The sequence below is a fragment of the Mus pahari genome, chromosome 15 (assembly GCF_900095145.1).
Source record: "Mus pahari chromosome 15, PAHARI_EIJ_v1.1, whole genome shotgun sequence".
NCBI classification, from domain to species: domain Eukaryota; kingdom Metazoa; phylum Chordata; class Mammalia; order Rodentia; family Muridae; genus Mus; species Mus pahari.
Window position 1 is genome coordinate 77078909 of NC_034604.1, and position 16046 is coordinate 77094954.

The following is a 16046-nucleotide window of genomic DNA, read 5'->3' on the forward strand; positions in this document are numbered from 1 at the left end:
AAAAAAAAAAAAAAAAGAAGTTGGATGGGATTAGACTGAGCTCAGGGGTCCCTGATGGAGGAGTTGGAGAAGGGACTGAAGGAGCAGAGGGGATTTGCAGCCCCATGGAGGGAGCAGCAGTGTCAACAGGCCAGAACCCTGGAGCTCCTGGGGACTGGACCACCAACCAAAGAATACACATGGAATGACCTATGGCGCTGTCCACATATGTGGCAGAGGAAAACCTTGTTGGACATCAGTGGGAGAGGAGGCCCTTGGGCCTGAGGGTGTTTGATGCCCCAGTGTAGGGGAATGCCAGGGCAGGAGGACTGGAGCAGGTGGGTGGAGGAGTACTTTCATAGAGGCAGGGGCAAGGGCAGGGAATAGGGGGTTTCTGAAAGGGAGACCTGGAAAGGGGAAAAATATGTGAAATGTAAATAAAGAAAATATCCAATCCAAAAAAAAAGGATTCAAGTCTAAAAAATAAAAACGAAGTTGGATGGGGTAACGTCAGAGTGTGAGTGAGCCAGTGAAACCAGGACCCTGGACGGCAGGCTCAGAAACAATCAGGGTCTCAGGAAGGAAGATGGGGTTGCTGTAAGGGGAGGGTTTGTCACTACAGCCACGCTCTGGGTGCTGAGACTGACTGCTTCCTCACATCCCAGGGCTCTGAGCAGGCGCACAGCAAAGGCATAGCCTGGGTGCTGTGGCCCAGCTTCCCTTATGGAAAGCTCCTTTACTGGTTCCTGCTTACTATGTAACCCATGAGTGATACTTTGCATATCCCCTCATTTGAAACACCTCTACTACTTTAAAACCTGTGAGAACCACAGTTCCTAAGGATGGTTACTGATATAGAAAGGAGTTACGAAGTGTTTAAAATGAGAATGAAAAGTTATCTCAAAAAAACCTATCCCTCCCCCCAAGAAAAAAGAGGCCTTATGCACAGGATATAATCCATAGCTTATAATCCTAGAAGCAAGGTGTATGAGGAAACACAGTGCTCAATTTCTAACTGTATCTCTCTTACCGGAACACAACTATGGGATAGGCTCGGTAATAAGGTAAAAAGGCTTAAAAACGGTTTTAACAGACCCCATATCATCAGGATATTAGAATTTGCTTTAACTGGATCACCATTTCCCAAACTTCCAAGAAATGCCATTCTAGTATTATGTGTAGGCACAGCTCATAAAATGTTGGATGAATAAATAATTAATGAATGAAATATATCTGTAATATCTCTGTAGTATTCAATGACCTTTCACATAAAAATTAATATAATAACGCAGATAATAATCGAGATTGTGGCAATATATTTGGCAAGTGCACAGGTTACCTCAACAGGCATACAAAAATCTGCTTTTTGAAGACAGCTCTACTTTCAGTCTTTATACTCGATATAGGGGTTGGTTTTTCTCAATCTCATATGTTGTGTGGCAGTCAGAGTGGAGAGCTTCGGGGTGAAGTCCCTTGTCTAACTCGGTGTCAATCAGCTGAGTACAAAGTCCACTGTACCACAGACTGTGGGAGAGTTCAAGCTCACACTCAAGTTCTGGGACAGCTTGACCTGGCAGGACTCTCCATTCTGCCTCCTACTGTCACTGTAGCTCTCTCCATGGCCCTTGCTAGCGCCTCTTGGTTACCAGACCGAGAGAGTGGGATGAACAACCACAGCTTCTAAAACGCTTTCCGCTCAGAGCTCCTTACAAGCAACAGCCCCTTCATCTTGGAGGGTGCAGAGTGCAAAGTGACATGGAAACGTCTCTTACTCCCCAGCTAGGACTAAGGACTGGGTCTGGGCTCCCTCAGGCTCTTTATTTGCCTCTCCAATCAATGTTGTAATTGTTTCTGAAAACTCAGTCACCGATGGAGCAATTCCACCGCAGAAGGCAGAAAACACTTCTTACATCACCTTCACTGTCACACAAACACTTTTGCTCACACTGTCAATGGTGCATCGCTGCAATGAATCCTTACTGTGAACAGCGACATACTCAAAACATGGGAAAAAGGGGTTAGAAAACCTACGCATTGAGTCTATAAAAACAGAAGTCTATTTTATATAACTACTCACTGCAAGTCTATGACTTTATCATGGGGAAGCTTATGTCACCAGTGTTTTCACACACAGGATACTTAATACCCCATGCAAGTAAGGGCTGTGTTATATGGCACTGGTAGAGCAGACAGATTACAATAAAAGGTCTACATGACAGTGAGGAGGTGCTCCTGAAGAAGTGGATTAATTCAGTATATTAAGTATATTAAGTAGGGTTAGGGTTAGGGAACTCTTTCACCAACCCTCTCAATTTACATGAGAGTAAAACTGTACTGAAAAACGTATTCATTTGTCAAAAAAACATCATTTTAATTAGGAATTAAATATCTTGCCTAATGTGTACCACCCATTAAAGTATACTAAAGTAGATTGGGAAAGCTGGAGTTCTCCTGGATTTCAATCGACTCTGGTGACACATCTGACCTTATTACCTGTAGTCACACCAAGGGCATCTGTACGGCTTCTCTCCAGTGTGTACACGCTTATGACGAGTCAAGTGTGACTGGGTTGTAGAGGCGAAGTTACACTCATCACATTTGAAAGGCTTTTCCCCTGTAACAAGAAGTGCACATACATGAATGATAATAACTGGATGCAAAGTATCCAAGCCTAGTATTAACATATAAAATGTTTATATACATAAAACATTACAAATATGATTTGATAAGTTCCATATCTTTAGGATACTTTAAAGCTGGAGGATATTACTGACTTTCCTAAATTAGCTACTAGAAAGGTATATGATGTATTGTCCAAACAGGATTCCAGGTTGTAAGTGTAGGTTGGGATTGTGAAATATATTTATAGACCATGTTAGAGGAGTGGCATTCCAAAAAAAAAAAGTCAGTGAAGTCAAAAGCATGGCAACACAACACACATACACACAACACACATACAGTTGAATGTAAAATGTGAAATAATAAATTCCTAGCACCAATCATAAAGAAAAATAAAATGAAGCCATTACTTTAATAAATATTAGAAATAAAAGGAATTAGAGTAACAGGGCGGAATTCTAAGAATAAGGAGACTCAAAAGAACACATGATGCAGTGCCCTTGTTAGAATGCGACAGTCCTGTGTAGACAGGGCCAGTGTGAACAAATGATGCAGTGCTAATCCTGTGCTAGGATGTGACAGTCCTGTGTAAACAGGGCCAGTGTGAACAAATGATGCAGTGCTAATCCAGTGCTAGGATGTGACAGTCCTGTGTAGACAAGGCTGGCCTGGGACCAAGTCCATCCACTGCTGAGCCCCTTGCCTGTTCCCCCAGACTCACACATTACTTTACCATTTCACTAGCTACACTGGTTTTAAGCAACTGATCCAAGGCTCCTTAATTTCAATTAATATAAACCTAGTACAACTCTGCTACTGAAAACTGTTTTAGCATGGCTATATTGGCTTAGACATGCAAGCCTATTTTTTTGTAAGTACAACATTTATCAAAATGCAATATATGTTATATACTTTGGGTGCAACTTTGCTCTTTGAATTAAGATGTTATAGAAGCATGAAATGCACAGCAAATATCAAAATCTCAGTATAAAAAGTAAAATACTGCTAATAATATCGACTTTATAAATGATAATTTTAATATTGCATGTGAAGTTAATAATGATAAAAATCACTGTACCTGTGTCGTTTCCCCATTGTGTGGGCAGCCAGAACAAACGTGTGTTCTTTCCATTTCTCTGTGCTGACAGTGTGAAGCAGGAAGCCCCCTAGCCCTGTACTCCTCACATAGCTAATGCTCTTAACCAAAACTTTACCGGGCAGTTTCCATCTGTGACACTATATTTCAACAACCGCACTTGTTATTTCTTATTTTCTAGCTTTTCATGATAGTACTCTACATATACTGATCTACTTTAAAAAGTGAAGAAAAGCATATTTATTCTTGTGTGGTTGAGTATGTGTTATGTGTGCAAGTGTTTGGTCAACAGCAGAAGTGTGAGCCAAAGGGACAACTTCTCAGGGTCAACTCTGGGCACCACTTAGGTTCTGGAGGAAAAGCTAAGGTCAGGCCTGGTGGCAAGCACCTACACTCATTGAGCCATCCCACCAGTCTCAACAATGACAACAGAAAGTATGATTAAAGGATTAAAGATACTTACTAAAGTATGTTTGCCCCAAATTGTCCCAGGTCAATGTGGCCATTAGCAAAGATATCTTTTCTTCATACCTAAGTCTACTTACCTAGCCACACACATTGCTTTATGAATATTTAACTTATTTATACCCACACGTCTTATTTGATGGTATGTATTATCTTCCATCAAGCAGAGAGAGGAGGCTGGGGAAGCCAGGTGGACTGTGATCCTGGGACTGCCTCACATCACTTGCCAACTGTCAGACCTCTTGAGAAAGACAAGGAAGATCATACTACCAACATGCAGGGTAACCAAGGATTACGATGACAGAAGGTACAGAAAGAACGCTGAGTGACCAGGGGCTCTTCTCAGGACTATGACAGCATGGCTTAAGGCCAACAACCACAATCCCTCAGCGATCAAAGCTGCAGCATACAAAAGCTCTCTTGAAGAGCTTGGTCACTAGGCACATATATAGTATACAGAACTCATTGACAGCTTTACACACTAATGTGTACAACAGAAAGCTGCTATGTTGTAGATCTTATCTAGAAATTACTGTATTTGTGTCTCTCGGGTGTAAAACAATCAAAGACCATCTACAAAGCAGAATAAAAGAATGGTTAGTTTAAAAGGACTTGTTTTCTGTCTTTAACACCCTAGTGAAGATATCACCCAAAGACTAGAGTCACTCTTTGCTCTCTACTTCTAAACTTTTGGTGAATCAATTTAGGTCACAATAGTTTGAGACATATAACACTCACACACACACACACACACACACACACACACACACACACACACGTACACATGTGCATTTTGAGGGGTACATCTTCTATAAAACAGATGTGGTTTTTGATTCAGTGATATTGCTAGGATGTAAATTATCATTATGCTAATATAATTGGTGGTTCTCAACCTGTGGGTCCCTACCCCTTTGGGGGTTAAATGATTCACAGGGGTCATATATCAGATATTCTGTGTATCAGATATTTAAATTATGATTCACCACAGCAGCAAATTAGTTATGACGTAGCAACATAATAATTTTATGGTTGGGGGTCACTATAACATGAAGAGCTCTATTAAAAGGCTGCACTAGGAAGGTTGAGAACCGATGCTCCGACAGAAAGACATCTGAGTTTTCCTATTTGTTTGTGGTTGTTGTTTGAGTTGTTTGGTGTTGGTGGGGCTTGCTTCCAGAACAGGTGAATTTGCAATAAACAATCAACAACAGATAAGCCATTGAATTTTGTCCTGAATAAATTCCTAGAAGTGGTGTGTCCTGTAATTGTCCGGATCACATTTCCATTAGCTACATCCGCGAGCTCCCACTACCATCTGATGTGGTCAGTGCTCTGAGCCTGCATCTCCCAATGCACGTCGTCCTCGTGCTTACGGGTCATCCTTCACACTCCATGCTGGAGTGTCTTTTACTAGGGGCCTCCGCAGAAGAGCTTTGAAAGCTGCTATGCTGCGGATATAAACCCTTGATGAGATTTGCCGTCTCAGGACTTTCATCTAGTCTGCGTGACCTCATCCTCAGTGCCACTAGAAAAATGCTGTTAACATAATAAAAATAAATTTTGATGATCCAAACTCACAAAGTTTTTTCTATAGTTTACAGACAATTTACATTATGTAATTCTGAGTTTATTTTATATACAGCATGAATCAAACATTAAAGTTCATTTTACTGAATATGAAATGTTTAATCCAATATTACATGCTGAATAGCTTAAACTATCTTTATCTCATTTAAAAAAAAATCAACTAATGGCACAGGCACACATCTCAATTTTGTGCAGACAAATGTGTCCACCTTGACATAAGGCAGATTGATCTGACCTGGGCAGGTCTAGCCTGAGGCTAGAACTCTGTTCCTTCTCAACCTTGTCTGATTATTTCAGACTTTTGCATTTTTAAAAGAATTTCGAGTTGGTTTTACTGATTTACAATAGGAGTCTGCAGAGCTCAATGTGAGCCCCTAAGTCCCCACAGTATCAGGCGTGCTGACCGGTACTCACAGCATTTCACTCTAGGTCTCATCCATCTATGACCAGCAGCACCTCTAGTCTTCCTAGGGAAGATTCTGTGCATCTTCTCTAGACTTCTTTTGGAGACTGGTGCTTTCTTTAAAAATAACTGACATGCCGCCCAATCAGAATAGACTCCATTTCTTCTGTCGATTTATTTATGCAAAACTATGCCAATCAAATACTAACAGTATCCATGTCAAAGGTCTAACAGGCTTTCCCTTTCCACGTAATGAATCTAAATTATTCTAGATACTGTGAGAATGTACAGGCATGTGCCCATTACCTCCTTGCTCACCTGCTTCTGCACCTAGCTACCTGTTCCCTTCTCTGCAGGGGCTGTGGTAGACACCTTCAAGCTCCCTTTTTGTCATGTATGTGGCAGGAGCATGGAAGGACTGAGAGAACCACTGTCTAGGTCAGTGTACCCATTCAAGATCTAAGGTCTTCAAAGTTAATTTTCTTGCTTTGGAAGCTTAACATGTGGTTAATGTAGGTTCTTTCATTTAATCTTTCATGAAGTTTCTTGTGACACTTTAAAGTTAAAATCTACACATTTATAAAATGTCATTTATAAGTTTGTATTCGATTGTGGTAAACTGGAGATTTTCATTTCATATTTGCCTCAACTGTACCACATATTAACTTGTATAATATCAAGATGCTTTGAGTTATATAAAAGCTGTCAGGCAAATATATGACACCACGAAATCTTACATAAAATATTGTACATAGAAATACTAAGAAGAAAAGNCGGCCAAGTATGACACCACGAAATCTTACATAAAATATTGTGCATAGAAATACTAAGAAGAAAAGGCGGCCAAGTATGACACCACGAAATCTTACATAAAATATTGTGCATAGAAATACTAAGAAGAAAAGGCGGCCAAGTATGACACCACGAAATCTTACATAAAATATTGTGCATAGAAATACTAAGAAGAAAAGGCGGCCCAGCGCATCTGTGACGCTGATAGGTGCATGCCTGTCTGCAGACTACACTTGAATCCAGTGTCTATCATGAGAGTTAATTTGGAATTCATATATTTTGTTAATCTGTTACACATGTTCAACACTATTATTATCCAGAAATTACATATTTATGAATATGTAATTTCTGAATTTTTAAAGAATGAGTAATTTGCTCAGGAAAAACACAATACAGGGAAACATACCTTTTTGATTATTGGGGTAACTATATAGCAAAAGTTAATGCAAACACCCAAACAGTAAATACTCAAAGGAAATCCTCAAAGTTTGAAACATGAATTTCAATGAATTAAATATCTGATAATGTTTGAAATAAAAAGTACTCTACAATGAGATGTATATACTTGCTACAGAAAAGTTTCTTCCCAATTTTTAAAAACTAAAAGCTACTGACATCATTTCGACCCTCTCTGTCCCGCATCCACTCCCATGTCCCCCTCCTATGCATGTGTATGGTCTCTCTTTAACTAGTGTGTTGCAAGTGTGTGTGCAGCATGTGCACGTGCGTGCACACACACACATGTACGAGAGAGAGAGAGAGAGAGAGAGAGAGAGAGAGAGAGAGAGAGAGAGAGCGTTCCATTTCCTGCTGCTTTTTAAAATATGATTTCAAGGTTGGGCTACTTGTTACTGAATACTCAGTTAGGGGCTCATCCCTGAGGAAGACCAATTTTTCCTTCTCTCAAGGGTTCTTAGTCCATAGGTGGGCCTTTGTTAGACTTCCCCCTTTACTGAAGAGGTATGGTTAGAGTACAGATGGGAATACCACTTCTGACTTGTGTATCATTCCAAAGCCAGATTTTACCTCAAGTTAATACAGCAATTCTTTAATGCCATTATGTATAAATCAACAGGGACTTGGGCACGCACCATTTAAAAGCCGCAGACAACATGGCTGTGACCCCCAAAGTCCTAGCTATTTGGGTGATGGAGTCAAAATGCACTGGAGTCCACAAACCCAAGACCTATCTAAGGAACAGAACTGAAGGCCAAGGGAAGGGCAGAACAGGAAGCTCTGTGGTAACCATGGTTACCAGTCCTCTGTTGTAACATACTTAAAGTTTTCCCTTGAATAAACTATTAGGCTTTCTCTTTTCATAAATACTATCCTTTATGAACATTAATCTTGCACAAAATATCCAATAGGAAACACTTCACTTCTTAGGCCTAACAGAGAAAAAAGGAAGAAAAACAGAGACACTAGGACAGCTTGCTTCCATAGTGCCCTGTCTTTGTGTGTCAACCATCTGTCAGACTGGCCAACCACATCTCCTGGAAATCACACTTCACATTCCTTAGGGTGGACTGGTGGTTATTAAGCTGGCCAGGTCTCTCCAACCGCACGTGAGGATTGGTGTCTGTGCCCTTGAATCAAGGGTCTCTGACAGGTGATAAAAGTAAATCTCAGAATGGAAGATGTTTCATGTCAGACCCCCTGACAGCCTACACTTCAGTTGGGAATTATTTACGCCATGTGGAACACTTTGGATACCTATCCCTTTCTGAGCCGCTTGTAATTTGCCTGGATACTGTGGTAAAAGGGTAAACCATGTCAAAGACAGACAAATCAAAAAATACAGATTTAAAATGTACCATCAAGTCTAGCCTCGGGATGGGGAGGGTGGGGGGGGGATGCATCGCTTAAACATTTTAAGTCCAACATAAAAGCTAAGTGCCTAGACTGAGTTGGACTGAGCTGTTTGTGGAGGCCAAGTCTTTTAAGAATGGACTTTGGAATGGACTTTGGTATTAAAGAATCCTGTTTGATTTGTGCCACAGAGGCAGATAAATGCCAGAAAGACAGATACCTCTGTCTGTGAGACATTGTCCTATATGGTATAAAGTTAATAGCAAAGTAATAAGGAGCCTCTGGACCTGACATAAAATATAAAGTTGTGCTGGCTCGATGCAGGCTTCCTGATCGATCCATCACCTGGACCGTCTGGATCACAATGTTACTGCCTTCACTGTGGGGCAAAGGGGAACACGGCAGCTGGAGGAATGGCACAGGGGGTCGGCTGTCCCCTGGAGCAACATGGACTGGGAACGGGAGAGCAAAAGTGCCATGTAGACCATAAAACCCCGAGTTATCAGTAAACTGGAGCCATGAATTAAACACCTCCCAACTGCATGGTTTCTGCACACAATTTCAACTTTTCTTTCTCTGTTTGCCATACAAGGACAGCCGGAATCCACACTGCCTACCTTCTACTCAATCAATACATAAAAGTTATACATTTCATGCACATACAGTTTAGGTTCTTTAAAGTTATATTTTGAACATTTACTTCCATTTCAATGGCTTTTATCATTATGGAAATTTCATCCCAGTACACTCAAGACTTAAAAGCAATGACTTCAATACATTTTCATTGATTCTACAAATATCATCATGAGACAAGAGGCTGGCTATCTCTGTATAACATGATATTTTAAGAACTTCAATGTTCTATATGTACTATATTGAAAATTTCTTCTTTATGCTCAAGAATTCTATATATGCAGTGTTTGAAGTAGGACCATATATACTCTCTACTTCTCCTCCACTAATTCCCACAGATCTCCTCAACATGTTCTCCTCCAACTTTATGTCTTGTTTTTATGATAACCCACTAAGTCCAGTTAGAGCTGCTCATGTGTGTATGGATGGTATGAGACTATCCACTGGAGTACGGATGGAATTTTACCAGGGGCCACATCCTCACCACATGGGCTGTAACTGTCCCATTAGTAAAGTCTTGATGACAGGAAAATGTGGTTCTACTGAGAATTACAAAAGAAAACTGCGCTGAGACAAAGCTATCCTGGACACACATTATTTATAATTATCAGAATAACTATCTGTGAGACCACTGTCTCTCCTAAATCACGAAGAATGAATCTCATGGGACAGGTTATCGTCCATGTCCTTCCTTACCTCTCATGCTGTGTCTTTGCTGTTACTCTCTCTTAACAGCAAGAATCAATGCAGTAATACCTACTTCATACGGAGTCATGTGGACTGAGACCAATGCATAAACACACAACACAGGCAGGCAGAGAGACAGAGGTGTGTAGGCAAGTAGGCAATGCAAGGGTTGTGTGACACAGGAGAGAATGAAGAAGCCCAACAGAAGCTCTCCAGTGCCCAGGCAGGAGGCTAGGCCAGGGCTTTGCAGTATAAAATAGCCTCAAATATCTGGACATGGCAGCTTGCTTTTTTACCCACTTAGGATAAAGCTCACAGGAATATCTGGAGCCTTATTCTGGTGACTACTTTTTAAGCACGTAACAGTAGAGAATCTACATTCTATACTGCTGTGTTTGTGAGATATGTGAGGGCTGATAGAAAAACCTCATCCACAAATGCCTAGAATAAAGAGGAAGCAAACCATGAGGCCAACTGCGCTTGGGTACTTAACACTCTGCCTCAGCCCTGCAGAGAAAAAGCAGGAGCAGACTCAGTACTGACCTGTATGCTGCCGACGGTGCTTGGTGAGGGCATGCCGGGTCCCACCGGCGAAGCCACAGAGGTCACAGAGAAACGACTTCTCGCCTGTTGCAACAATAAACAGATGAGGGACTGTGGAGGTCACAGATCATTAAAACATATCTATCAAGGCTTTCAGGGTTACTAATTCCTCCAATCAAATGTTTCCATGTAAATATGTCAAATGGGAATGAAATTACCACTGCGGTTTATTGACTGTGATAAAATCTGAAAAGCACCACTGAACATAATTACATACTTGTCAGACCCATAAAAATTAGCTTTATTATCAATGGAATGGTTTTGTACAACTTCATTTCTGGTAGATGTCTTCCAGATGGGGCTGTTTTATGCACGTGAACAGCTTTATGCATATCCTGATTTTTTACAATTCCCATACATCTGGCCTTTCTGAGCTGAGTAAAGATTGCTTGGAATACTTAATATACAGTATATATAATTCTGCTTAAATAAAATACATTGAAATTTTAACAACCTAAGAACACTGAATTGGTTTTACCTGATTCTATCAGGTTCTTCTTTAATCACCTTTCACTTAATAATATGAATTAAATGGCTTCTTTGAACAGATTGAGGATCTGAAGAAAATGAAGCCCGCATTACTCAGTACCAGGAGCAAGTCAATGCTGTTTGTAGTTTTCAAATTTTATGGCATAAAAAAGGAAGCCAGGGATTGCTAAAAAACACGAATAAAAATTCCCACCCTCACCTTCAGTGATAGCTCCAGCCTGGAAACTTCTTCAGAATCAAGGCATGCTTGGCAGATAAAGGCTTGTTAAGTGTGCAAATGGATGTTTTCTTAGCATCTTACATATGCTAACTTCCTGAATTATGGTGTCTACATACTATATATAATTGCACTATGGCATATTTAGCCAGCAAGTGCTTGCTAGCTGGACAATTTATCCTGTAATACTCACAATGAAAGAGAAAACAGAATTAAAATGCTCATCTTGGAAAAATTAAGGAGAAAATTAGATTTTTCCAGAAATAAAGTACATTATTTGTAGCCATGTGTATCGTCACTGAAACTTTAAAGTGACAAGTTCTCAAAATCGGCAAGCATTTCCCAAGTTGAATTTCACAACTCACTTGCAAATAATGACTGTATTTTCAAGGTTGTAATAATGAAACAAAGACAGAAATGTAACCTCGGCAATCAAAAGATCCATCCTTCAAGTAAGTGTATTTCTAGTTTTCTTAAAGAACATGAAGAAGCCCTTAGCCAAAATACTTCTAATCTCATTTCCAAATGTGGTAAAGCATCATTATCATTCAAAAGACAGTTAATATCTAATGCCTTTGCTACCTCACTTTCCTACTTTCAGGGATCACACTTAAGTTCTGGATATCATTATTGCCAATAGGGAAAATAGAGTAGATGGGCCCTGAAGAATAAAGTTTAATTATAATCATTCATATGATCATTTAACCAATTTAAAATACAAATCTGTATTATCAACTAAATATCACTGAAGTAGACTTTTTATACAAAAAAGCCACCAATTTGTTCCTAAATATTAGCACTTTTTTAAGTGTGGAGGCAATGTACTCATTACCAGTTCTGCAGACAGTTGTGTGTGTACTGATAGAGAACAGCTGTTCTTACACATGTGCAGGGACATAAGGACTACAGGGTAGAAATGTGTGTGCCTGTGCACATGTGCACATGCATGTGTGAGGGGAGTAGCAATGGGTAATGGGGAGTGAGCATCCCACAATGTAGGCAGAGTGCATCCCCCCCTTCCATCTATGAAATCTTTTTTTTGTTTTGTTTTGTTTTTGTTTTTTTGGTTTTGTTTTTTTGAAACAGGGTTTCTCTGTATAGCTCTGGCTATCCTGGAACTCACTTTGTAGACCAGGTTGGCCTCGAACTCAGAAATCCACCTACCTTTGCCTCCCAAGTGCTGGGATTAAAGGCCTGCGCCACCACTGCCTGGCTTATTTATGAAATCTTTGCAACCTACTTCTTTCATGCAAAATAAGCATGTTAATAAACACAGGGAAAATGTCAGAATTTAACATTTTCTACATGTGTACATGCTGCACATTTTAAGGTCTATTCACTTTCTACTTTATGGTATATAAACATGAAAAGGAAAATTATTCATTTTCCAGGTTATTTAACTGTAGACACATTAGTGACCTTGATTTTTGACGTGCAGGATTTTATATGGGGTGTTAGTCTCAGATGTATTATATGTCATATTTACTTTGGTGAATTGATTTGTTTTCAAATTCAATTTTTACTTTTTTTTTTGAAAGGGGGGGTTAACTGTTGAACAACAAGCCAAGAGGTTTTCTTTTTTTGGAGAAAAAATTTTAAGAAATAAAACTCAATGCAACATTTCACTCCAACCAAGAAGGTATTCTTTTAGCATGTCATATTTAAATGACAACAGAGATTTAATAGAAAACTTCTTTTAATAACAACTTGAATTAGTTTCAAGTGTACCATTTTGCATTCAAACGTAGAAAGACATGGAAACCAATCCTTTATTTTCTATTAGAAAACAGCCACTGTCCCCTCTCTCTCATTATGGTGCAGACTACAAGACCTAACAACAAAAATCCATATTATTGATCTGGCCAAGTCTCCACAATTATTCTTTAGAAGGAAACGCCGACGATAAATTACATCTGCACTGGCTTTTCATCTGCTGTTCGATATAAGTGATCTCTCAGGGCAGGCTGGAGACCTTAAATCGTCAACACCCTTGTCAAGGAAGCTAAGGAGGCCCGGGCTTCCCACAACTGCTTCAGGAGAACTTTCAACCTACAATTTCTAACAATAATACAGGATTCACAACAATCAGAAGAACATTTCTGAATGCTGATTAAAATTTATTATTTTTTCCTACAGGGAATATATTCTGGGTAGTGCATAGAGAAAGAAGGCCACAAAAATACTAAATAGCTGCGAGTCCCAAACACAAGCCCACCATGAAGTATGCGGCCCACAGTGCTGCAACCTTGAAGGGCATGTGGCACACAGAGGACAAGGCGACAGGGCATGAGGGCTTATGCACTGAGAAAAGCCCCACCTGAGTTGTCTCAGAACCACACTCCACAGACTCTCAAGACTGAGATCTAAGTTAGATCACACATGGTCATGGCTAATGTGTTCATGTAAATTTTATGTTACTGGTAGCTTTTAAAAAACAATTTTATGAAAAGCATTTGGTAACTCAATTCAGATTAGCCTCTACATTTTAAGAACTCTAGGGTGTGACACTGTTTTTATTGAGAAGAGATATAAAACTGCTTACATTTAAAAAATGGTACATAAAACTAAGATTCAGTATGTTTAAACGTTATGGTACTTAGGTACTATCTACAATGAAATAGAAGACAAGTTCTCTTTAAAAGCGTAATGGGCCCATGTGACAAGGGTTCATCTAAGAAGCTAAGTTAGAACACAAACCCTGGAAATGAGCTGTCAAATTCGAACCTATACCGCCTAAACACATGCACACACACATAACCCATACTAAAGTGACCAATGTTGCAAATGAAGAAATGAAAAATATTTTCATATACAATTATCAGGACCAATTTGAAATAAAATTAGCCCAACCTCTACAAAAATGTCATTTTACATACTGGTTTCTACCAAGAAAACCAATGTACACACTCCTGAAGCTCCTGGGGCTCCCATGGCCCGGACTCTGAGTTAGAAGGGTTGTGACACACCTGTGTGCGTCCTGTAGTGGTCTTTCATCGCTGACGCCGTGAGGAATGAGTAGTGGCACGTGGGCCAGGTGCATTTAAAAGGTTTTTCTCCCGTGTGCAGTTTCATGTGGTTGTTCAAGGCCCACTTCTCCGTGAAACTTCTATCACATAAGTGGCATGTAAATTTCCTGCATGAAGGAAAGAAAAAAACAACATAAATTTGGACTGTGCACTCACACCTATGGCTGCGGGTAGAGTGTGTGGTAGCCCTGAAGTGTGGCGCACACAGCCTCTGCAAAGGGAACTGCAGGCTGGGTCTGTCATGTCTGTATAACCAGGCATTGATTTTTCTGTCGAGACCTGGCACTTCAGCCATTTATTCTCTGCTTTGCGGTTGGGCCCAACGGGTTTGAAAAATTCTGTTACAGTCCAGTCACCCCTGAGGCAAAAGTGAGAATAGATTTCACCTGTACAGGCCTACACCACTTATCCAGGGCATGGGCTGTCAGAGCAAAGGCTAAATGAAATGCTATCCATACTCAAGCACTCAGACAGGCTCTGCTGTCCGCCAGGAGGATGGCTGGGCTGCTGAAAAGCTACTCCTGAGAGCACCCACAGCCCTGAATCACTGTGCTCCGTGGAGATAAAAGGGAGACAGACCCCAGATGGCTCCTGATGGAAGCTTTCCTCTGTGTTGTTGACATGGGTACACAAAAAAGTTTTCTCAGACAAAAATAAGTCTGCTGCCATAGAACCCTGAACACGCCCAACCTAATGTCAAAAGCAATGCAGGGTGTGGCATGCATAGAATTTAGATGGGAGATGAAACTTAAACATTAAAATGACACTGAGAAAAAGAGGAAACCCAATCATGTCCTATAGGAAAATAGTAAGTCAATATCTCTTTAAGAAAATATTTCAGATTTCTCTGTCCTTGTTGAATCCTCCAGTCCCCAAGAGGCGCAGCCTCAGACCATGAGCAAGTGCAAGACACCCTGTTTACCCCCTCACTTTGTGGTTACAGAGTCATCAATACAATTTACTTCCTGTTTCTAATACTATCAAGTTTTAAGCAATGTCTAAACAGTAGTGTTCAAAACATTAATTCAAGATAATGAACCAATAAGAGAACATTTAAAAATAGTTAAAATTAAAGTTACACAATTTTGAAAAGTTGTAAGCATTATACCAGAAAATGGAGACTAAGGTAGCATGGCCTTAATTTCAAATACAATCAGCACAACCTGTACAATCAGCACAGCCTGTACAATCAGCGCAGCCTGTACAATCAGCACAACCTGTACAATCAGCACAGCCTGTACAATCAGCACAGCCTGTACAATCAGCACAGCCTGTACAATCAGCACAACCTGCACAATCAGCGCAGCCTGTACAATCAGTGCAGCCTGTACAATCAGCAGAGCCTGTACAATCAGCACAGCCTGTACAATCAGCACAGCCTGTACAATCAGCACAACCTGTACAATCAGCACAGCCTGTACAACCTGTACAATCAGCACAACCTATACAATCAGCACAGCCTGTACAATCAGCGCAGCCTGTACAACCAGCACAACCTGTACAATCAGCACAGCCTGTACAATCAGCACAGCCTGTACAATCAGCACAGCCTGTACAATCAGCGCAGCCTGTACAATCAGCACAGCCTGTACAATCAGCACAACCTGTACTATCAGCACAGCCTGTACAATCAGCACAGCC

General features: G+C 40.4%; 1 protein-coding gene across 3 annotated transcripts in view; it reads right to left on the bottom strand.

Annotated features, from left to right (window-relative positions):
* Nucleotides 1-16046, bottom strand: part of Znf407 (zinc finger protein 407) — a 403561-nt gene that overhangs the window by 136579 nt on the left and 250936 nt on the right. For all 3 annotated transcript variants that reach the window (XM_029547225.1, XM_029547226.1, XM_021214705.2), the window contains 3 exons: nucleotides 14346-14512; nucleotides 10614-10697; nucleotides 2473-2593 (listed from right to left, as the gene is read on the bottom strand). In XM_029547225.1, the coding sequence (XP_029403085.1) occupies nucleotides 2473-2593; nucleotides 10614-10697; nucleotides 14346-14512 (372 nt within the window). The remainder of the gene's footprint in view (nucleotides 1-2472; nucleotides 2594-10613; nucleotides 10698-14345; nucleotides 14513-16046) is intronic.